The sequence below is a fragment of the Myotis myotis genome, unplaced genomic scaffold (genome assembly GCF_014108235.1).
Source record: "Myotis myotis isolate mMyoMyo1 unplaced genomic scaffold, mMyoMyo1.p scaffold_m19_p_8, whole genome shotgun sequence".
Taxonomy (NCBI): Eukaryota; Metazoa; Chordata; class Mammalia; order Chiroptera; family Vespertilionidae; genus Myotis; species Myotis myotis.
The window spans coordinates 55,326,352-55,350,309 of NW_023416390.1; the positions used below are offsets into that span (position 1 = coordinate 55,326,352).

Here is a 23,958-nt window from a genome sequence, read left to right on the forward strand (position 1 = left end):
TTCAAATTTAAGCATGGGTGGGATGAGGGAAATGTTTAAGGTAAATGAATACAGCAGACAGGGTTGGAAGGACTAGAGGCTGGAGGCAAGAAAAACGATCATGTGCTCTTTGCAGACATCTAGGCACAGTGAAGGGAAGGAGCTAATATTAGACATATGTCGGAGACAAAACCCAGAAGGGTTGTTGACTGCCTGGATTCAGGAATGTCTAATAGATGATGTCTCGCTATCAAATGAGAAAAGGGGAGATAAGAAAAGATGTTTGGGGTTCTTTGAGAAGGGATTTAGAAAATAGTGGGCACGAGGTGATATTTAACTGGATATTTAATTATCTTAATAAGATATTCAGATATTTAAGTTAAAAGAGGAAGAGACAAAAACTGAAACTTCGATGGGACTTTCTTTTTGCAAATATGGAACGCTTCACTTGCGCAGGGGCCATGCCAACCTTACCTGTATCCTTCCAGTTTTAGTATACGTGCTGCCGAAGGGAGCACGCACTTTGATGGTATTTGAAAAATATCGGAGGAGGGGTGGTGGTTAGTAAGGAAAAATTGACATTGTCCACAAAGATGTGTTCATTACAACCTTGTCGTTGTATGAATTTCCTAGGATTAGGAAGGGTTGAGGACTGAAATAGGAAACACGATGAAAGTATTTGGTTAAGGAGGGAGAGGAGGAAGCTGAATGAACCAAGAACCACTAAAAGAAGGCCCAGAGGTGAGTGAGGTCCCAGGAGAAGGCAGAGGCAGAGAAAGGTACTGGTCCCTTAGATGTGGAAGTGAAGAGTAATGTCAAATGTAGCACAGAGATCAGAGAACCCAAACCAGAAGGGAGTGGCATGGATTGCGCATCAGTGCTCCCAGGGGTCCTTTCTCTTCTGCCCACATTCCCTTCCTCCATGTCTTCATCTTTTCCATTGTTAGTGGGTAGAGCAGAACCAGAAGATAGAAGGCCAGCCTCTGACCTTCTCTAAATTTCTTTTTGTTTGGTTCACAAAAGACCATGTATTCTGCAACCTCAAGTAAAGTCTCTTAATCTCTGTGATTCTCAAACCCCTTATCCTAAATTGGAGTTATACCAACCTTCTTCCTTACTTCTGGAAAGGTAAAAGGCAAGGACACAATCTGAGAACATTTTAGCTAAAACTTGTACAAGTGACAGAATGCAGGTAAATATTAAGCATGTCAGTAACGTAGGGCGATAAATGATTGCTAAAAGGTGGCCTTTAAATCATGTGGGGGTTTTTCTGGTTTGCAGATTTTTTTAAATTATTTTTTTGTAAGCTCAGTGACCTGTGTTAAGGTTGTTATTAATACTCAGAATCTCTACGGGGAATTAAAGGTGTTTGTGCAGCATTATGCCCCTTGGATGTAATTGTCATTTGAACCTTAAATTACCTTTACTTTCATGCCTGCTTAGTAATCATTTGATTACATGACTACACAGAGTGAAATTTAACTGAGGGAGAGAGGTGGCTCAAGCCACTTGTTTGGTCTAGATAAATGAATTTCAGCTTCTTCTGTGCATGAAATAGGAACCTACAACACTCAAAATGCTTTAAAATGCTTTACACAGATACTTTTTATTTTCTAAAACTTTTAGGAGTCTTTTTAATCCTCAAAATCAATCATGAGAAAGCAATATTAGAGAAAATGTGAAACTCTTAAAGTTTATATAAAGAGAAGTAAAATTTTGGAATTTACCCTGTATAAATGAGGAAGTGAGTCTCAGATAATGAAGTAAATTATGTACATTATCCAAAGTCCCAATAACTTTTAAGAACTATTTTTAAAGCTTTCTTTTCTCAGTTTCTAGAAGACAAACATAGGTAGCAATGCTTTACATTGTGGTCTGGTCACTGAAAGGGTGTAGAATTAGTACATACATTTCAACAATACTACCATTTCATTTTCAGTAGCAGTGGACTAAATTTTAATGTTCTGAGTTTTTTCCTTCTCTCCCCCAACTTCCATTTTACATTAATGAATTTGAACACATTCTCATAAGAAAATCTTATACAATTAATGCTTAATTTCTCATCCATTGTTTTCTATTCTTGTCCATTTCTTGCATGCATACAATGCATGTTAACGATATATTATTATTACTGAGTTAAAAGAAATGTGAATAAACTATTTATGAATAGTTATCAAAATCTTAGGTATAAAAAGAGCTGTGTTAAATTCATCAAATGTGTTAAACACATGCAAACACACCTTTCTGTGATGATCTAGAGCTGTGTAGTGCTGTTTGCAAAACCTAAATGAATGGGTACAGTGCAGGCATTTTCCCCTCATGATCAGTTTTAAAGGTTGTGTGGATCATAGTATTTTCCTTTAATAATTCAGTAGCCTTGCATTAGGCTTTGTATTTGACCACAGACATATTAGTGTTACTAGAACAATTTGTATGTTTGTTTGTTTGTTCATTTGTTTATTTTAGAGGGTGGCGAAGAAAGAAAGAGAGAGAACATCCATGTGAGCCCTAGCCAGTTTTGCTCAGTAGTTAGAGCAGGGGTCCTCAAACTATGGCCCGTGGGCCACATGCAAATACAAATACTGTATTTGTTCCCGTTTTTTTTTTTTTTTTACTTCAAAATAAGATATGTGCAGTGTGCATAGGAGGAATTTGTTCATAGTTTTTTTTTTTTTTGAACTATAGTCCGGCCCTCCAACGGTCTGAGGGACAGTGAACTGGCCACCTGTTTAAAAAGTTTGAGGACCCCTGAGTTAGAGTGTCAGCCCCCAGACTGAAGGGTCCTGGTTTTGTTTCTGGTCAAGGGTATCTATCTGGGTTGCAGGCTCAATCCCTGGCCCCAGTTTGGTTGGGTGCATGTGGGAGGCAACCAATGGATGTGTCTCTCTCACAACAGTGTGTGTATGTGTGTGTGTGTGTGTATCTCTCTTCCCACCTCCCTTCCATTTTCTCTAAAAATTGAATGGAAAACATATCCTCAGGTGAGGATTAACAAAAAATTTAAAAACATCAATGTGATGAGAGAGAAACATTGATTGGTTGCCCCCTATAGGCACCATGACCGGAGCTTAAACCTCCATCCTGGGTATGTACCCTGACCAGGAATCAAACCCACAACTTTTTGGTGTATGGGACGACGCTCCAACCAACTGAGCCACCTAGCCAGGACAGAAATTATTTTTTATAGAGCTTACAGTCCACTTTTTTAAAAAATCTCAGGATTGTTAGGTAAGTACCTCACTCCTCAAAGCGAAACATCAAACTATAATCCAAAGATTCTAGTGGGAGGACTAGCCAATCCCTTTTTTAACTTCAGTTTTGAGTTTAGGATTCTCATTTCCTGTCCCCTAGTAAAGAACGTTTTGTACTTTGAAATTTGCTGATGTTTAAAAAGTATGTGTGTTCTCTGGACATTAATAAGGGTTCCTTGATTATAACTTTTTCCCCCCTTTTTGTCTTTTAGATATGGGAAAATAGTCTCCACGAAGGCAATTTTGGATAAGACAACGAACAAATGCAAAGGTGTGTCTCCTTGGCTGATGATTTGCTCAGCCGTAGCTTTAGAAAAATGATGGATTTGTAAATCTGATCTTTGGTTTCAAAACTACCTCCATTTTATTAAAAACCAAATCTTACATGTCACCCAGTTTCCGTCTTGCACGATGTCTGCATATTGCTTACGTTTGTCCCTGGTCGAGTTTTGGCTGGAAACCCAGCAGCAGCTAGCAGTTTGCCAGAATCCCAAATTTGACGCCAGTGGAGTTAACTTGCAAAATACTGGTTGGCATTTAGCCCCTGCTCTTAAAAGGAGAGTGGAGTTAGAAAATAGCTTTCTTTTGCTGAGCCTGAGGAGATTAGAGCCGCTCACTGAAGCCCACTGGACTGGACTAAAGAACTGAAAAGATTACATATTGTGCAAATTGGCTCCATTAATTAGAATAGAGTAGTTTTAAGCAGTACTTAATTACATGTTTCAATACTCCCAATTGTTCTCTGCTGAATGCCTGTTGACAATATTGGCAGCAGGGAGGAGAAAACCATTTTCACTGACCAAACTGTAATAAGGAGGGGAGGTCATACGCCCCTTTGAAATATGCTGCTGCATTAATTTGATGCACTGACCTTCAGTTTTCTGTGTAATTAGGATGAGCTCATCCAGCCTCATGAGCTGGAAGAGGCGTCTACAGTAGGCAGCCCTGATGTTTCGTGGTTCTGACTTTTAATGATCCAGCATCTTAACAATGGGCATGTGATTTCTAGGAAAGGGGAAGAATGGAGTCAGCTGACTTTGAGTCTAACTACTGACCCCATGAATGAAATCAGGTTGACAGGAATAGGCAGAGAAGGCAAATCTTCGAGTTAATTAGACCCCAGTTTTTCAAGTAGTGGTGACTGCTGTGGCTTAGCACAATTTGAAGAAAGGCAAAGAATGTAAATGAACCCTATAGCAGGGCCTGGCCTTAGAAGCCAGCCATTTCCTTTAATCTAGGCTTGAAGTGGTTCATTGTATTTCCGTCTCTTCTTCGAAGCTCTTAAATTTAAAGGAGCTATTGTTGCAAGTATCTAAGCCCATGTTTAATCAACATGGCCCATTAAGGCAGTTTTGCCCTGAGACAGTGAATAGAGCTGCTTTAAGTTGAGTGGTACTCAATAAGTTTTTTAATTTAGAGAGCTAAATTCTAAATTGAAATGTTTACATTGAATTGCCAAAATTAGTCTTATTTAACATATTTGTCAATGATTTGGGAGAGCAGGGACACGGAAAAAAATCTTTGCATCTTATAAAGAAAAATGGACTGTTGTATGTAAAACAGGAAGCTGATCTCAAAAATGAGTTTCAAACCAGGAGGAAAATCATAGTAGACAAGTGGCTTTAGAGATTTTTATAGTCTACCCTACCTTTTCACCCATGGAAGGAAGGAAGGGAGGGAGGGAGGGAGTTTTACAGTGTGTTAAAAGCAGAGCTGCCCTGGATAAGTGAGGGACAGGACCCAGAGGCCTCCCTGGTTGAATTCTCCAGCACAGCCTACACTGAAGACTACTATATACACTCTTCTCCAATGAGAACCTCTTCCATAGAACCCAAAATTCCCCCACATGCTCAACACAGCCTGGAAAAGGTATGACTAAAAAAATACTAATGCTAAATCTAACATATTGTCATAATACAAATCCATAACCGTTGGAAAGACAAGTGGAGAGATTTGTGGTGCTTTGAAATAAGGGTAGGAATCATTCAGAGCTGATTTTTATACAACGTGTATTGAAACCTTTGAGATACTCCCTTGGGGGGTGGGGGCTATGGAGAGGGGGGGTGATAGAAACTGTTCAGGACTATGTCTCACACAGGCTTCACGAATAGATGTCAACAGGTACCTGTTGGGTTGGTGGGTCAGTGAGAGAGTAAGCTAGAGGAGAGAGAGTAAGCCAGAATTCGTCCTGGGAAGGATGGATCAGGACAGCATGAGATTTTGTCATGCTACTCAGAACAGTTTAAAACTTATGAATTGCTTATTTCTGGAATTTTACATTTAATGTTTATGGATCATGGTTAACCATGTTTAACGAAACACGCAGATAAAGCGAAAGCACAGATAAAGGGGGCCTGCTATATATATGGCACATTCAGGAGCCTCCTAAAAAAACTTCCAAAGGATTGATTGATCAGGACACTGATTGATTATTAATGCTTACAGAGTTGCATATAAGATCGGAATACACATACACACACACTCACACGTAGACACAGTTCATACCAAAGGAAAAATAGAGATAAGAGCAGGAAACATACAGTTACTACAGAAATGGCTCTGTGTTTCCTAGATGCCAAAGCAAAAATAGAAAACATAGCTATTCCCATGGCGCAGTCAATGAGACCCATAGAACCTGCGTAAATCAGAGTTATATGACTGTAGTTGACTTGACAGTGACATAAGAGAAATGGAAAGCATTAGGTTGCATGCTTACCTTTTCTATATGTTTTCAGCTCATATTTATGAAACAATTGGAATGTGGCTGGAAAGACAAAAAAAAGGATGTAAACAATTAAATAAAATGCAACCATTATAGGTTTTCCTAATAAGAAAATAACAGATGAAGGAATACTAATAGTAGCTGAGAGGATAATGATTTTAACTACAATAACATCAAAATTGAGATCTTTCGTTTATCATAATTTAATGACAACAGCAAAATTGGGGAAAGGAGGACTTAAATATCCATCAGCAGGAGTTACATCATTTCAGTGAAGTGGAGTGTTCATTTATGACCTGCTTACATTGTGTCTGGTAATAAAATATGTACACAAGTTAGAGAGAGAGGGTGTGTGTCTCCTGAGAGGGTTGCACTAACAGCAGATTTCTAGAAAACACCCAAAATACCTTTAACCTGATTACTAATTGGGCAGTTGAGGAACATTCTCTGCTTTTACTGGGATCAGCCTCCTTTTATTTCCAACCTGGCTGTTTCTCCACTTCTAAGTCAAATTAAGCCTTATTTCAGTTCCATTCCAAATAATAGAAAGAAGTTGTTGCTTATTTCAGCTTTAACACTCATCTTTCCTAAAACATTTATTTCTATAACAGATAGTCTCCTATATTTCATTACAACTTACTTGGTTACCAGGCAATATTTTTGGTACTAATATTGCACACTGGCCTTCGAACTATTTCCGAGCTTTCTGTTTGGTCTTGTTATAAATTTTATTTGTATATATATATATATATATATATATATATATATATATATATACACACACACACACACACACACACACACACACATATATATCTGTTATAATATCTATACTAATAAAAGGGTAATATGCTAATTAGACCAGATATCTTCCGGACAAAGCCACAGTGGTGGGGGCCAAGGCAGAGGCAGTTAGGGGCGATCAAGCTGGCTGGGTAGAGCAGTTAGAGGGCAATCAGGCCAGCAGGAGGAGCAGTTAGAGGGCGATCAGGCCAGCAGGGGAGCAATTAGGGGGCGATCAGGTCGTCAGGGGAGCAGTTAGGGGGTGATCAGGCAGGCAGGCAGAGGCAGTTAGGGGCAAGCAGGCAGGCAGGCAGGCAGGCGAGCGGTTAGGAGCCAGCGATCCTGGATTGCGAGAGGGATGTCCTGGATTGGAGAGGGTGCAGGCCAGGCTGAGGGACACACACACACACACACACACACACCCGCCTCCCCATGCACAACTTTTGTGCACCAGGCCTCTCTCTCTCCCTCTCTCTCTCTCTCTCTCCTTATATATATATATATATATATATATATATATATATATATATAGAAGCCTAAGCAACCGTTAAAATGGAATGACCAGAACGACTGGTCGCTATCGCTATGATGCATACTGACCACCAGGGGGCAGATGCTCAATGCAGGAGCTGTCCCCTGGTGGTCAGTGCACTCCCACAGGGTGAGCGCCACTCAGCCAGAAGCTGGACTCACAGCTAGCGAGGGCAACTGCAGCAGCAGGAGCCTCTCCCGACTCCACGGCAGCACTACCAAGCAGTGGCAGCAGGCACAGTGGGTGGGGAAGCATGAGCAGCACGGTGCCTGGCCCCAGTTCGGGCTCCTCCCTGGCTGCCTGCCGCTTGACAAATTGCTGTATCCCTTGGGGGATGTCCGACTGCTGGTTTAGGCCTGATCCCCGCAGGCCAGGCTAGGATCAGGCCTAAACTGGCAGTCAGACATCCCCCAAGGAGTCCCAGTTTGTGAGAGGGTGCAAGCCAGGATGAGGGGACATCCCCCCCCCCCCCAGTGCACAAATTCCATGCACCAGGACTCTAGTCTATAAATAAATGATAGGATTGGCCCCTCTTCTATGCAATCTCCAAACAGTGCTTTCCTTTTACAAAATATTCTTATCATTTAAAATTAATTTAAGCCCTGACCAGGTAGCTCAGTTGATTAGAGCATCATCCCAATATGCCAAGATTTTGGATTCAATCCCCAGTCAGGGCACACACAAGAATCAACCAATGAAGGCATAAATAAGTGGGACAAATCAAGGTTTCTCTCTCCTCTCTCTCTCTCTTCTTTAAAATAAAATTGATTTAATAATAGGTTTGAGTTTCTAGAAAATCTCTGTCGGTATTTTTGCCTGGTACCCTGATCTTTTAAACAGTATGTTAAATATAATTTAACCTTTTCTCAATAACTTAAGAGTTCCCACTGTGAAAATCAGTGATTGCCTATTTTAATACAGTGATGCTCATGGGAGTGGTTGATTCAGGAACTATGGCTCTTAAGCAGCATAAATCCTGTTTTTGTTTAATTGTCCTTTTTTATTGCTTTTTGCTAAATTTCACTGATAAATACCATCCGTGTGTTTACTTTATAGTAGTCCTACCCTCAGCCAAACCCCTTTTTTCTCTAATTTCCTGGTTTTGATTTATTGTGGCCAGGGAAAATAGCTGACCAGCTTGTTAAAAATGTTTATAAAGCTTTTGGATAAATGAGCTTTGAACCAGGGCTTTTCTTAGGAGAGTATTTGATTATTTGTTTATTTTGTTCTTAGACTTTAGGAAATGAAACAGGAAAACAGCTAATTTGGGGTATCCAGAGGCATGTTTTCCTCCTTTTCTTTATTTTGAAGGGAGATCATGATGAGCTGTATTTTAGGTAAACAAGTTATGACATTTTTAACCAAGTACTAAAAATTAGATTATTTTATATTTGGGTGTTTAATGGTTGTATTCAATTTCTTTGAAAAATAAAGTTTAGTCTACAGAATAAACACAATTTTATTTCGGTCCTCTGTAAGCTCCATAGATGGCGTCATCTTTCTTACCAAATCATTAAAAATGCTATTTCTCTGAAGTTGATTTTTTTTTTCTTTTAACTTTGATTGGTAACTTAGATGTCATTTTTGTCAGTAAATATAGGACACCTGAAAAAAAGATCTGGAAAGGAGAAAAGCTGGTTCTTTACTTTGAAGGGAAACTTACCTGACCGTGGTAGACACCAGGGAAGGCCACTTGAGGAGGATGCCTGCTGCCTTGCGGCTCTTGAAACCCGTCAGGTCGTCATGGTTTTCATTTTTTGTTGCCTGCATCAGAAACCAAATGGAGTCATTCTTTCCCTCTTCACATAATCATACAATAATGGCTTAAACACAAAGTATGTTTTGCATTTCAGGTTATGGTTTTGTTGACTTTGACAGTCCAGCCGCTGCTCAGAAAGCTGTGTCCGCCCTGAAGGCTAGTGGGGTTCAAGCTCAAATGGCAAAGGTGAGTTGAGAGCCAGCGATCACTTCTCTGGTCCCTGACTTTGGTTCTGAGGCTGATACATTGCTTTTCCTATGACCATTCACATTTCTCCCCTCCATCCCCACCAGCCATGGTTACTTCTGGACACTTGTCCCATAACTCCACATCTTCAATAGTAGTTTTATGCAGTGTAAGCTGTAGTTGCTGTTTTGAATCTGTACAAAAAAAAGTCAGTCATTTTTAGACATTGGTTATTTATGAGATACAAATCTACTCTTATCTATATGACTATTATTGTTGAAGTGATGTTTATGCCCTCATCTTTCTCGCCTGCATGTAAGCTTAGGTTATATCATACCTGGCACCTATAGTGCACTTATTAAGACATTCACATAATTATGTATTTTCCCCCCATTTGTGGTCCTGGAATTGTTTTGGAAAATGTTTTCAAGCCCGAAACTCAGCAGTTTGATATTTTGTACATTCTTTTCTAAAGGTCAGTAATTTTATATTATCTGGCTTCTTGAAGTACAGAGGAAAGGAGCTGTGTGCTATCCTCTGCTACTGCTGACTAGTAGCCTGTGACCATTCCCCAAGGAGCAGTCAGATTTCCATAAGGAGAGAGGATTTATGGATGTTCAGGGACTCTGGTAAAGTGATGAGTTACCTGAGAAGAACATAGATATTGAAGGACATATCTACAGCTACCAGGCTAGAGCATCACATTGACTAAAGGAAGCAACATAAATAAAGATTTTGGGAATTAGTGAAAGGTCTCACCTTTCTAAAGTACTCCTTGACACTTAATGTTTGTAAAACTTGGGATTGAGTTGGACTTATTTTGTGTTTTCTTGAACTCCAGAGTAGGTAGGTAGACAGAAACTGTAAATAGTAAGCATCATGTTTTTCAGATTACAGTGGGGCCTTGACTTACGAGTGTCCCGACTAACGAGTTTTTCGAGATATGAGCCGTCTCTCGGCCGATTTTTTGCTTTGAGTTGCAAGCTAAAATTCGGGTTATGAGCCAACTTCAGATACCCCACCGCTAGTTGGCCCAGCGAACGTCACAGTGAACGCCACAACATCAGCCCAGCATCACGTGTCTCACTCGTTCACTTTATGATTTGACATATGAGTAATTTGAGTTACGAGCTCCGTCACGGAACGAATTAAACTCGTAAGTCAAGGCCCCACTGTATTTGTTTATAACATAGAGCAGTTTCCTTGACATTGTTGAAAGATGAGGATTATGAGGCTTTAGATCATTTAATTGTGAAGATGCAGTACCTGTACTGTATAATCATGTAGGATGTTTAATTTTTCCTCTACTTTGTCATTTTAATTCACACCATAAAGCCCCTGTTTCCTCCTTTCATAGATAAAATCCAGGGCAGGTTCCAGGACTTTTCTGGCCACTCTCATGATTTTAAAAAGTCCTATCAGTTGTTTCATGCATTTCAGGTCTTTCTGATTAATTTTTTTGGTAGGACGCTTCTTGATTTCTTTCATATACAAACTTCATGGAACATAATGGACTTTCAGTACATTTTCCTCTGTTTCTGTATGTAGCGATACCAAGCTCAATACAACATTTTAAATAAGATGTTGTAAGGAGAAAGTCTCAAGTTACATTCCAAACACAGTCTGTAAAGTGCCAAAATCGTATGTAGGTGTTTTTAAACTGCTGAGTCAGCTGAAGGTATGTGTGTCTTGGATGTTGCTGTTTCTAAAAGAAATCACATTTTACAAAGCAATTGACTGCTCAGGAAGCAATGTCTGAAAGGTTGACCTCCCAACATAACCATTTTTTATGTGTGTGTGTATACACACTCAGAGAGAGAGATTTACAAATGTAATTAGTTACATTTTAGGAAATAGGAGAACAAAAAAGTAAATAGTTATATTTTAGGAAATTGGGGGTTGTAATTAATGTATTATGCATTGTAATTTTTTTACCTATTTGAAATCACGGGTTTCTAGTTAACCTTTGATGTTGAATGCCTGATTTTCAAGAACACATTACTGATGTTAAATGTATGCTGCCTGTAACTTACTGTCCAGTCCTGTTTATTTGACAAAATTTGGGGTATCGTATAATGGTAACACTTCTCCCTTCCCCCAGCTAAGGTCTGCTCAAAGCAGTAAGCCTATAGTGGAATGGGATATGGTCAGTTTCTTTTCCCAAACCTGTGTTTTTCCCACTCTTCCGTTAGCTCACTGGCTGTGGTTTAATATATGGCAATGTGACTTTTAAAAACCTTAGAGTATCCTGATTAATTCGCTAGAGAGCCATGGGCGGTGATGGGTCCCATACCCAATCCAGTGTGGAGCAGTGGTAGCAGATGAGAAGGCTTCCTGACCTGACAGTGATGTCATCTGGTGTTGAATTCTCTGGCCAGACAGAGAACCTCTCCAGAGCATCCCACCCTCAAAACTGCAGGAGTTCTTCAGAGATCTTTCACCACCATCACTACCCCAATTGATCTTTTCTCTCTGGTCCCTTGAAGCTAGAGAATACATGTCCTCAGGCTGCTGGCCTCAGCTCCAATACTGTAAGGGTCTGTCTTCAGCCCCTTTCTCCTGGGACCTCCTCACCCTTCATGGCAGCCTTCTTGGGAGGTTCTGACACAACGTTGGGCCAACGCCACCTTGCATGCCCACATCTGAACGACATTTTTGCCAGCTATCCAGAGGAGAGTAGTTACTTCCCAGCAACATTTATTAGGGCCCTTCAACCAGCCTCTTAGATCCCTCATGTTCAGGTCGGACATTGACCCTCCAGGTCCCACAGAACACAGTTCAAGCCCCCTGATGGTCTGTTGAAGCCCCTCTTGTTTGAATGGTGGTGATAGGAAGCAGCCCCCGGGGTGAGACTCAGGCCATTACTGTGTTTTTCTCCACAGCTGTATTCATTCGCAGCCTCTCCAGCATCTCAGAGACAGACAGGAGGTGGGTGGTCAGCCGGAAGTCCCAAGCCAGTTCTCGGCCAGCTCTAGGCAGACTCTCTTTAGGTGGTCTGGTTTCTCACTGAATATGGGAGTGCCCGACACCCACTGTGATGTGTCCTCTGCTGAAACAGAGAGGGGCCTATTTAACAACCAGGTACAAATGTAGAGGCTTTATTTAGACTATACTTACCTATGCATCTTTTCAGTGTCTGTGCTGTTAAGCACCATAGTTTATTAAATATACTCTGTTTTGAAGAAGTCTTTACAGTGCAGTTAGTCAAAACTGGACTGGATGTAATGGACATCAACCGTGTACTTTGAATGCCAGCTTTCCTGTGAGTTGATAATGGGCACTGTTCAAAGACCTGCTTAGGAGGATTGGTACTGTTAATAGGCTAGAAAAATGATCCTTTCCCCCGTCATCTGTAGGGAAAGAACCATACACAGGTTCAGAACCACTGGCTGTGTGCCAACATTCTGCACCTTATGAATTTCTTCAGGTCTTTGTAGGATGACTGAGTTTCCTGGATCAGATTTCTCTGGTATTATATCATCAAAGTTACAAAAGCTATTTTAAATGCTAGAGAGTCCATTGATCTATACCGGTGAACCATAGATTTAAGTATTTGGAGTTAACTTAGCCCCTTCATGTTGCCTGGGTAAAGGAACACCTGCTACACACTTTTTTGGAGACATTTTTTAAAAGAAGTTTAGGGTTGGGTAATAAGGGGCCCATCACTGTCCACTTTCCTTTATCGAATTGATCAGGATGCTATAAGGTGTTGAAAATTCACAGTCCCATGTATTAAAGGTTTGTTTTGTTACCTAATCAGGAAAAAATTAAGAGGCATTCTACTAGAGCAGTGATGGCGAACCTATGACAGGCATGTCAGAAGTGACACACAAACTCATTTTTTTGGTTGATTTTTCTTTGTTAAATGGCATTTAAATATATAAAGTAAATATCAAAAATATAAGTCTTTGTTTTACTATGGTTGCAAATATCAAAAAATTTCTGTATGTGACACGGCACCATAGTTAAGTTAGGGTTTTCAAAATGCTGACACGCCGAGCTCAAAAGGTTCACCATCACTGTACTAGAGTCATCCAGGGGGTAAGAGAGAATATATTGTTTGACACATTGGCTACCTGGGTGGAAAAACGACTCTACACACACTCAAAACTGAATTGCAAAACTGCCAATAAAGAGCATTAAACAGCCTGGCCTGTGTGGCTCAGTGGTTGAGCGTCAACCCTTGCATCAAGAGGTCACAGGTTCAATTCCCAACAAGGGCACATGCCCAGTTCAAGGGCTCGAGCCCCAGTAGGGGGTGTGCAGGAGGCAGCTGATCAGTGTTTCTATCTCTCCCTCTTCCTCTCTTTCTAAAAGAAAAAATCAATGAGAACATACTTTTTTTAAAAGAAAACATTAGACAACAATGACTATTTTTACATGTTTTAATTTCCAGTGCCTTATTTGGTACCTGGCATATGGTAACTATTGAATGATGGTTATGTTCTTAATCAAAAAAGCCAATTAAGAGAGAGGAAAATTTTCTTTTTAGGATGGGCAAATATCCAGAATTAAGAATGGGACATTTAAAAATAATAAAATGATCTCTGTCCATCAAGTACCTGATGATACTTATCAAAAGGTTTTCTCAAAGTCTCAAGGCCAATCCTGTTTGTGTTACACTTGGCGTTTATTTTAAGTGCATGCATTTTAAAAATAAAACACTTGAAATCTATGAAAAGAAGAGAAAAACTCAGATAATGAGCTAAAAGGACATAAAACTCAAATCAGCATTAGTGATATCTGTTAGTAGAATGACTTGTACAGGCCTTTCAGCAGTGCCTCTTAAGGCGGGCTTGGAGTCAGCAGATCATCATATGTAATATGGCTGGTGGTAACCTTGCATTCCTCCCCGCCCCCCACCCCGCCTCGCCCTCCCCTAGTAAATAGGCAGTTAAAAGAGCAGGAGTTGAATTCCCCTTCCTCACTGAGGCCTACCATGCTTCAGGCAGTTTGCATTCACCAGCCCGTGAGCAGCAAGCAATCTGCTGGTTGGTGAACCTATTCAGTACAAGAGAAAACAGATGTCTGGTCTTCCTGCCAAGTCCCCTTCTTGCATTTTAGGAACCATTCCACACGCACAGGGAGGTTTTTGTTAATTTCTTTCAGATGATGACTGAGTGCCTTACACCACGCGGGACGTCCGAGTCCTGCTTTTCTACTCAAATGAACATTAGTAGCCATTTATCCCTCTCATGGCCAATGTGGGATCCAGTTTTCTACTTGTTAGAGAAGCCATTGAACCCTTTTCATGGACATAAAGAGGCCTGTTGGCCCCATTTTTATGTCTGGCCACCCATAATTTATAGAAGAATTGTTTTTTCAGACCTAGCATTGATGCAATAAAACAGTTATGGTTGTCACTGATTTTAAGGAAACTAAATTACCCTCATTCAAGAACAACCCCCCACTTCCTACAAATATTATATGTTTTGTTCCTGTGAATGGAGGGTAATTGGAATGCATGGACACTTTGAGGGTTAGATATTTCTGTGGCCAATGCTGCCAGCTTGGAATTTTATATTGTGTGTGTGTTTTTTAATTATTGCAACAGTGTGGTCACTAAATGACATTAGTTCTAAGGGTCATCCCAGGTGAAAAACCTAATTGAGTTGTTGCTATTGAAAACAAATACATTAAAATCATAGAAAATATTTATTTGTCTTTATCTCACTGTTTATCAAAGAATGGGTTAAGAACTCAGTTTCTTTCTGGATTCTGATTTTAGTGCTTATTTCTTTCTTCATTGGTAAGCTTTCAAGGTGAATCAAGATTTAAAAAATATTTTTAAAAATTATTTTAATAATAGAAGCAACTCTAAAACAGATGTAGAAAATAGTACCTACATTGCCAGCCCTTTCAACAGACTTCACATATGACAAATTCTATGAAATTCTTAAATATTAGTCATTTATGTTTTTATGATTATAACTTAAAATGAAAGCCCACAATATTTATTATATAGATTTCTTATGTAACATTTTTTCATGCCATATCTTTGCCCAAGGCGTGTTTTAATGCTCTTTAATTATGGGGTTCCCAGCTGTATTCTAAATCGGACTCAGCATGATTCAGAAACCTTTCTAATTAGATAGGTTTAATCGCATTACTCTCTGCCTCCAAGTGCTCCACCTTTTCAGGGTGTGGCCTTCTAACTGCAGTGTGTGCTCGGCAGTTCCTCCTTCCTCCTACCCCCCCTCACCCACTGAAGTACATGAAATCACGGGATAAACATGGCTTATCTCCCTGGAGTATGAGTATTACTTAAAAGTATTAGGACAGAAATATTGTTTCTATATTAAAACAAACTTGAATAGTTAAGGGGGAGATTGCAAAATTGGCTCCCCCTGCCCCCCTCCTTTTTTTAGATAAAGCACAAGGCTTCAAAGAAAATGTGCAGTTCTTACAAAGCTACTTTGGCCCTTGTCTGCATACTCCTCAGGATACATAGTCACTCTCCCTGTTGATAGCATTGCTTCAGTGCACACGTTTAAGTAGCAATGCCTGACGAAATAAAGTCAAACTCCTTAGGTAGCCTTTCCCAATCGGGTTTCAGCCTCGTGACTTCTGCCTGTTTCTCAGATTTCAGCTCAGAGTCATGCCCTCTGAAAAGTCTTCCCTAATCTTCCTAAGACAAGGTCCCCATCTGTCTTCCGCTGTCATTTGTACACATCTGTATCGTGGTATTCATTACCTGTGTTTTTATCCCCTCGACTTAACTGCTGGGCAACAGGACTGGAGTCAGAGTTTATGATGAGTCTGGGTTGTGTGAGATGCACTGTCAGTGTGAATTAGCAGTATTAGGCTACAAGGCCCCTAAATACCCACCTTCAGACAGAAAGGATGGACCCCTTCTATGTTGGCCAATTAAAGACCAGACTTCCATAGGAACAAACACTGTCTTTAGCACTGTGGATTTGGGAGGTCAGGACCCACATGAAATGGCTAATCAAGGAGCTTTGTGATTAATTGGGTGAAGTTGGTGGGAAGAATTCTTTAAAAAGATATTAGCTTGTAAGAACATGTAATAAATAACTTCAAAATGGAATGGGTATTTAATTTTAAAGCGTGCCTTTAACACTTATGTAAAACGTTTTTTGTACTCGTTCAGTAGAAACTTATCTGGCCACTGGGTAAAGCTAGCAATAAAACTACTGGTCCGCAATGTGTTAAAGAAATAGCATAAGCTTGCATAGTTCAGTGTGTAAAGTACAATCTATATATATAGAAGCCTAAGCAACCAGCCGACTGGCCAACCAGCCAGTAGCTATGACACACACTGACCACCAGGGGACAGTCACTCAATGCAAGAGCTGCCGAGCTGCGGTCACTTGGCAGCAGCGGTTCTTGGATGACGCATCCAGAACCAGAGAGGAGGGAGCCCCATTCCAGGGTGCGTCACCTGAGAACCGTCCTCTCATAATCTGGGACCCCTCGGGGGATGTCGGAGAGTAGGTTTTGGCCAGATCCTTGCAGGCCAGGCTGAGGGACCTCTAGTTGGTTAATAAGGTCAAAGGAAACCTGGTTTAAAATTAAGCCTGATTTAAAATTAAGGCTACCCTAATTTCACAATTGCAGATGTGAATTTTGACTTGGTAGGAAAATATTCCCATAGACATGGGTTTTTCCCCTGATGATTTGAACCTCATACTCCTAGTACATTTACATAGCAGTTACTGGTTCGCAGAAAATCTACTATACTAGAGGCCTGGTGCACGGAATTCATGCGGGGCGGGGGGGGGGGGGCGGGCAGGGGAGCCCCTCAGTCCGGCCTGCACTCTCTCCAATCCAGGACCCCTCGGGGAATGTCCGACTGCCAGTTTGTGCCCGCACTTTTAACAGATGACAGCTCCATTGTTGTTTCTTTCTTATGCTTAAACCCATTGGAATTAGTAGGTATTCAAAGTGTGTATACATTTTGGGGGGACACCCTGTATATCTCTAGTCAACAATGAAAGGAACCAACAGCGGATTTGGAACCCCCAGACAAGGAACCTCGCTCACTCCCCACATGTCTCCCCGCTGCACTTCCCACTTTCGTGGGCAGTGGGAGAATCAATGTTTTCTCTCATTAACTCGAAAAAACACGTCCTGTCACCCGCTGCCCAGCAGGAGTGCGCTAGGACCCAGCGCACCCAGTGGCGAGCGAGGCTCAGTCAGGGCAGCCTTCGCTCATGGGTGCTGACACCCAAAGTGCACATTCCTCTTCTGCAGTTGCCCCGACTATCCCACTGTTTCACTGAGAGGATGGAACTCCTCGCCTCCTCTGGGTTCCCGATCTTGAACGCTGACCGAAGGCACCTCAGCGAGGGTCACCCACGCCCACCAGGTGTGTCTGTCCACACCTGTTCCTGCCTCAGCATCTGCATTAGCCCCACAGAGGTGATCTCCTCACTGCACTGGCCTCCACGGGAACAGTGCATCACCACTCAGCCCTCTCACTGTCATCTCACAGGTGCCCACCCCAGCACCCAGAACACCCAGATACTCTCCAAAGGACGTGAGCATGCCGGAGGGGACACACACATGTCCTGTGGGGGACATAGGCATGCTGGAGTTGATGGAAGTGTGGCAGAGGGATGAGGGGAGGGGGAAACTTGAACATGGTCCAGGACTGTTGTAGGCACGTGTGGGTGACAGCGTGCTGGGGGACATTTTCACTCCAGGGAGGAGGAGAGGGTGCACGTACCGGAAGCCTATGGCTGCGCAGATCCACAAACCCCCGTGGCCTGTCCAGGAGGACGTCAGTCTGGCCTGCTACAGTGGCTGTCCCTACGATCGCACACCTTCTGGGCCAGGAGGCGGGACTTGTGCAGCCACTCCTCGGCGCTGACGGCCTGCAGGCGCTACTTCAGCTTGGCCCACAGGCTCTGCTTAGTGCACTCATGGCTGCCGCCACCACCGTGTGGGGAGTACAGACTGCCCTCCGCCGGCCCGCCTCCCCTGTCCAGAGGCTCTCCATGGCCCACCGGCTCTCCACCTGTGCTGCCCACTGTGTGTCAGCGGCCGACTGGGGCGTCCCAACCGAAGGAAGCCGAGCGTCCCGCCCGCTCCGGCCAGCTCTGTGGCCGCCGCCCAGAGGCAGGCCCTCAGCGGCCAGCCGGGGTGTCCCGCCCGCTCTGGCTGGCTCTGGCCCGACGCCTCCATCTTTGTGGCTATGGGCACCTCCATCTTTGTTGTCGAGTGATGGTTAATTTGCATATTACCCTTTTATTAGTATGGATATCTTTGGTTTTAGCTGATTCTACCTCAATAAAGGAACGATAAATAGGAAATGACCTAATCATTGCTTCTTAAACTTGCACATGCAAATGAATCACCTGGAAATCTTGTTAAAATGCAGCGTTTGGTTATGTGGATTTGGGGTGGGGCCTGGGATTCTGCATTTCTATTATGCACACAGGTAATTGCATCCCTGCTGGCCCCTGGGTCCCTGTTTCAGTAGCAAGGACCTAGCAACCGCCCCCACCCCCCCATCTGTTCTAGAGTTTAATTTTACCCAGATTCTAAAATCTGATCTGCCTAGAGTTTATCATTTTGTATGCCTTTGTGTTTTCTTTTTGTTGTTGTCATTCATTTCGGAGCTCTCCTTTTCCTGATGGTGATCACAGCTCAGAAGTAGTAAGGACTCTGCCATGGAGCAGAGGAGGGGATTTGGATGACTTGGTCCAGAATCCCACATGTGCCTCCGGATTGAATGATTAGCAGTAATCGCCTTCTGCGCAATAGTGGCCTGAAATGGACTCCTAAAAATAGGAGTAGAGCAGAGGCTGGTTATTTTTGGGAACACCGCGAACAGCTGAGACTTGTGGTTCCACGAGGGGATCCTCTCCAGCTCCGCGTCTCTGCCAGCAGTTCCTCTTCCAGATTTGCTAAGAAAGGCTCCGTCGGATCATGTCTGACCTGCACAGGTTGTCCAGGCTTCAGATCCTATTCTCAAGTGTCCACAGTGACTTTGGTATTCTGTAGTTCCCATGATCTTACCCGAGCAAAGAGAGTGGCTCAATAAAAGTAGGTGTGTTAACATATCTCACCTTCTATTGGGAGGTAATGGACAATTCTCTGTTCCGTTTTAGCAACAAGAACAAGATCCTACCAACCTATATATTTCTAATTTGCCATTGTCCATGGATGAGCAGGAACTTGAAAACATGCTGAAACCATTTGGACAAGTTATTTCTACAAGGATACTACGTGATTCCAGTGGTACAAGTCGTGGCGTTGGCTTTGCTAGGTAAACACGATTTCCTGTTTTTATTATGCTAACAACCATAGCTCCGCTAAGTTTCCTGGGAAATAAATATTGAGCAAGAAGAGAATTTAAGCCAGGATTATGAGAACTAGTTGCACCATGAACTTAAATTGTGTGTAAATATGGGTTTGCATTTTTCCAAATCTTTTGGAAGTTTATTCATATTTTTTGAACCTGAGGACACTAATATTTAGTGACTCAGGGCAAGGAAATATTTTAACAGCAATAGTTCTGAAAGTGTACGTCCTTAATATTTTTATTAATTAGATCAGGTTGTCTATAACTTCTTTAAAATAGCAATCTCTGACTCCTAAATTTTGTACAGAAATCAGTATGATTTTTCTCATTTGATAGAAATTTGACTCATCATCAATAAAATCAATGACATTATTAGATTTTTAAATAAACTATTTCAAACTTTCAAAAAAAGTAAATCAATGATATGACATCTGTATAAGCACCAATTGTTACACCTATGGTAACATCTTACAATTTTGCTTCAGATTATTTTCTGAAGAAGTAAAATGTTACAGATAGATCTAAAGTGCAGTCACTCCTTTCATCTTAACTTTTGTCCCTTCCTCCCTAGGAAGGATACTTCGGTGTAGTGGTTAACTTGGTTTCCAAGGGAAAAATCTTAATTAGAAGGAGGTTTGATTTGTTATGTAGTTGTAATCTGAAAGCCTATGTACAAAAACTTACTTTACATGGTGCATTATTTAGGAACTTAATACTGTGTAGTAACAGATAATGTCTATATGTCTTAAAGTACAACTTTGGATTCTGGAGGAAAAATTGCTGACATATTACTTTTAAATACATTATCTGATTTGAGGTCAATCACATGTTCTCCTACAGACCTGTGAGATAACAAAGCAAGCATTGTTTACAATTTTACAGATAAGAAAATTGATGCAAAGAAGGGACTTTTTCATTGTCACTGGGCTGCCAAGTAATGAAGCAAGGTCTTCTGGCTTTTAATCCATTGCCTTTTCTGTTAGGCCAGATAATTTTATAATAAAAATAAGATGTTCTGCAGCCAAAAGTCACTAAGGCTAGCTTCTCCAGTGTGCACTTGATTGGCTAAAAGGATCCACGTGAAGCAATGAAAAGCTCGGTGCCATCTAAAACTTGTCACCTCTGTGGGTGTTCTTCTGAAAGCAGATCAAGTAGTTTATTTCTGTACCCAAAGATGGAATCCAATTAAGTTCTTCTGCCTTTTAAAACTATTATTACCCATTAAAACCTGGGTGTAACTCTGGGTAGTCTGGGAGAGTAGCGCCTTTTGAATAGATAATTCAGTGTTTCTTCCATTAAAGAACCCTAAGTCAAAATCATTTAATTCCCCTGAAATGTTTCTCAAGTGTTTTTAGCCCCTGCAGATGATGAAGAATAAGTTGTAAAGTTAGGCTCCATCCTGTAATTACGCCTCCAAAGCCAAGATTAAAGGGAAGGTACATAATTGACTTAAATTTAATTTTAAACTTAAAGCAAATACAAAAACCATATAAGGTTCTACATCCTCTGATTGACACTGGTTCTTATAGAATCTTTTGAGTCTTTCATTTTGTGATCTTGTCAAGGGAAAGGCCATCTTTAAAATATTCTAGCAAACAGTGAAACACTCATGTTTTAAACTATTTTTTGTGTTTAGTTTAATATCATGACTAACATAGCTAATGTGTCTTGAATGTCAGTTTTCCAACAAGTAGATAAAAATTATACATTTGGTATGCTTGGTCTTAAACAATCTAGATACAGTTTGTTTAACAGTTATTTTACTGTAGAAGTATATAAGCCATGGTTAGATAAAGATAGGATAAACCCACTTCTTCTTATTCACATGTTTGCTCCATTTTATTTGTATTCACCGAACCTGTAAGAATGTATTCACATGCCCAGAACAACATGAAAACTAAGAGACCTCTAAATATTTATGTTTTATTTTTATATAAATATAGGATGGAATCAACAGAAAAGTGTGAAGCTGTTATTGGTCATTTTAACGGGAAGTTCATTAAGACACCACCCGGAGTTTCTGGTATGTTTTCTAAAATGTTATCAGTGGTCTTTTTTATATAATACATGTACAATTTCAACACATGATAACTTATGTCAACGGACAAAAAAAAAAACCCCACTCATTTAGCTCTTTAAAGTTTATTTCTTTGGATCTACAAATAGGACTTAGAAGTTCATCTCTGCAGACATTGGTTGTTTAAATAGAAATGGAAGCTGGCCCAGCACTCAGGATCTGTCTGACTGGTAAAGCCCTAAGAAGCCTCTCTTCTTTTGATGCATAAGCCATCCTCTAATCCACCTTATCACCATCCTCAACAAACCTGTCCTTCAGTCACACGGCTGAGGACTGTGACACTTTCTACCCCAGCGTCTGCTTTTGTTACCTCCGCCCTCCCTTAGTGTCTGGACCTCAACTCCTATGGCTTTCTTGTCCACTTCCTCCCATTGCCCTGCCTGGTGGTGTCGTGACCAAGAACCCCACATGCCTGTAGCTTTTCATCCCAACATCACACAATCATTCCCACTAAACTGGATCTGACATACAAAGGGATTCTTCCATTTTCACTTTTTATCGGTCCTTCTTTCCCATCCCATCTGGTCCCCACTTTTTGAACACTAAAACCGTTTCTTTAGCAGCATTCTCAGTTTCCTTGTACTCCATACCATGGTCACACCAGCGTGGCAGAATCCTGAACTGGATTAATCCCACAGCAGTCCACTTTGACTGCTCCTGTTACCTCCGGGCAGGGAATGGCTGTCTCCAGCTTGACCAGACCCTCAGGGTCACTGGTCCTCACTCAGCTTCCTCACCCTTCCCTAGAAGCAGCTTTTCATCCTGCTCAGTCCCCTTCTCACTCTCAACCCCTAGGTTAAGCAGATAACTTCCCTTCCTATTTGATGAATAAAATTGAGATCACCCATCAGGAATGCCATCATCAATTTCCTGCTTCCTCCCAACAGGGAGACCTATATCCACACCCATTCTTGCCTCCCCCTGCCCTGTCCCCAAAGTCTCAAGGACCAAGGGTTCAAAGCTTTATCTTTGATCCCATTCTATTAGGACCGTGCTCTCTCCAGGTAGCCCCTCCTCATAGTTTCAGTCTGTCTTTTGCTTTTATTCTTTTTTTAAACAAAACCAAAAACCTTTCTTTTTAATGACTAACAGATATCTGGCAAAACTAGTTGGTGGAGAAAATACACAAATAGTACTAGGAACAAAAATTGTGAGCATAACTACCATAGACATTTTTTTTTAAGAATTTTATATATATATATATTTTATTGATTTTTTTACAGAGAAGAAGGGAGAGGGATAGAGTGATCGATCAGCTGCCTCCTGCACGCCCCCTACTGGGGATGTGCCCGCAACCAAGGTACATGCCCTTGACCGGAATTGAACCTGGGACCCTTCATGGGACCCTTCAGCCCGCAGGTCGACGCTCTATCCACTGAGCCAAACCAGTTCGACCCATAGACATTTTTAAAAGCACAAAACTATGAACTGTTTTACGCAAATACATTTTAATAAATAATAAAATCTTCCATTTGTGTTTCAGATTGTTCAGGTCCCCATACTCTTGAAGCTAAACCAAGTCCTCTCTAGCTCCTCCCCACATAAACCTTCTAACACCGTGTTCCACTTCCTCGCTTCTCATGCCCACCTCAACTCTCTCCGAGCTGACTTCTTCCCCTAGTATGCAACTGAAATTCCTTGTGGTAGACTTACTGTATTCGTCTGCTAGGGCTGCCGTGACAAAGTAGCACAGACCGGTTGGCTTAAACAATAGAAATGTATTATCTCAGAGTTCTGGAGGCTGGAAGCCCAATATCAGAGTGTCGGCAGGGCCTGCTCCTTCCGAGGACTGGGAGGGAAGATATGTTCCAGCCTTGCTTCTTGGGTTGTGGATGGCTATCTTCTGCCTCTGCCTCTTCACACCATCTTCCCTCTGTGCATGTCTGTCTCTGTGTCCAAATTTCTCCTTTGTATAAGGACACCAGTCACTGGATCCAGGTCTACCCTAAGGACCTCATTTTAAGTTTAAAGACTCTGTGCCTCAGGGGGATGGGGAGAGGTAGAAGAGGGTATAGGAGGGATAAATGGAAATGAAAGGAGACTTGACTTGGGGTGCTGAACACACAGTGCAATATACAGATCATGTACTATAGAATTGTACACCTGAGACCTGTGTAATTTTGTTAACCAGTGTCACCCCAATGAATTCAATAAAAAATAAATAAATAAAAATAAAAACACATTTTAAAAAAGACTCTATGTCTAAATAGGTCACATTCTGGGGTGCTTTTGTATGGAGGGAACACAACTCAACCCTAACACTTACCCCCAGGGGTCCAACCTGGAGGCTTCCCTGTCTTCTCTGTGGTTGGTCTGCCTCCTGGGTTTGGTACTGCTGGTCCCTCACTCATCCTTGAAACGTGTCCTCCTCTGCCTGATGTTTTAGCTGTCTCTCCAGT

General features: G+C 41.5%; 1 protein-coding gene and 1 non-coding gene across 5 annotated transcripts in view; one reads left to right on the forward strand and one right to left on the reverse strand.

Annotated features, from left to right (window-relative positions):
- The window catches only part of RBMS1 (RNA binding motif single stranded interacting protein 1), a 221,328-nt gene that overhangs the window by 171,500 nt on the left and 25,870 nt on the right, over positions 1-23,958 (forward strand). For all 4 annotated transcript variants that reach the window (XM_036319083.1, XM_036319080.1, XM_036319081.1 and 1 more), the window contains exons 3-6: positions 3,443-3,501; positions 9,121-9,212; positions 19,289-19,446; positions 21,426-21,505. In XM_036319083.1, coding sequence (XP_036174976.1) covers positions 3,443-3,501; positions 9,121-9,212; positions 19,289-19,446; positions 21,426-21,505 — 389 coding nt within the window. The remainder of the gene's footprint in view (positions 1-3,442; positions 3,502-9,120; positions 9,213-19,288; positions 19,447-21,425; positions 21,506-23,958) is intronic.
- On the reverse strand, positions 392-497 carry LOC118662309. The gene has a single exon (XR_004969695.1). It is a non-coding gene; the product is annotated as a U6 spliceosomal RNA (small nuclear RNA).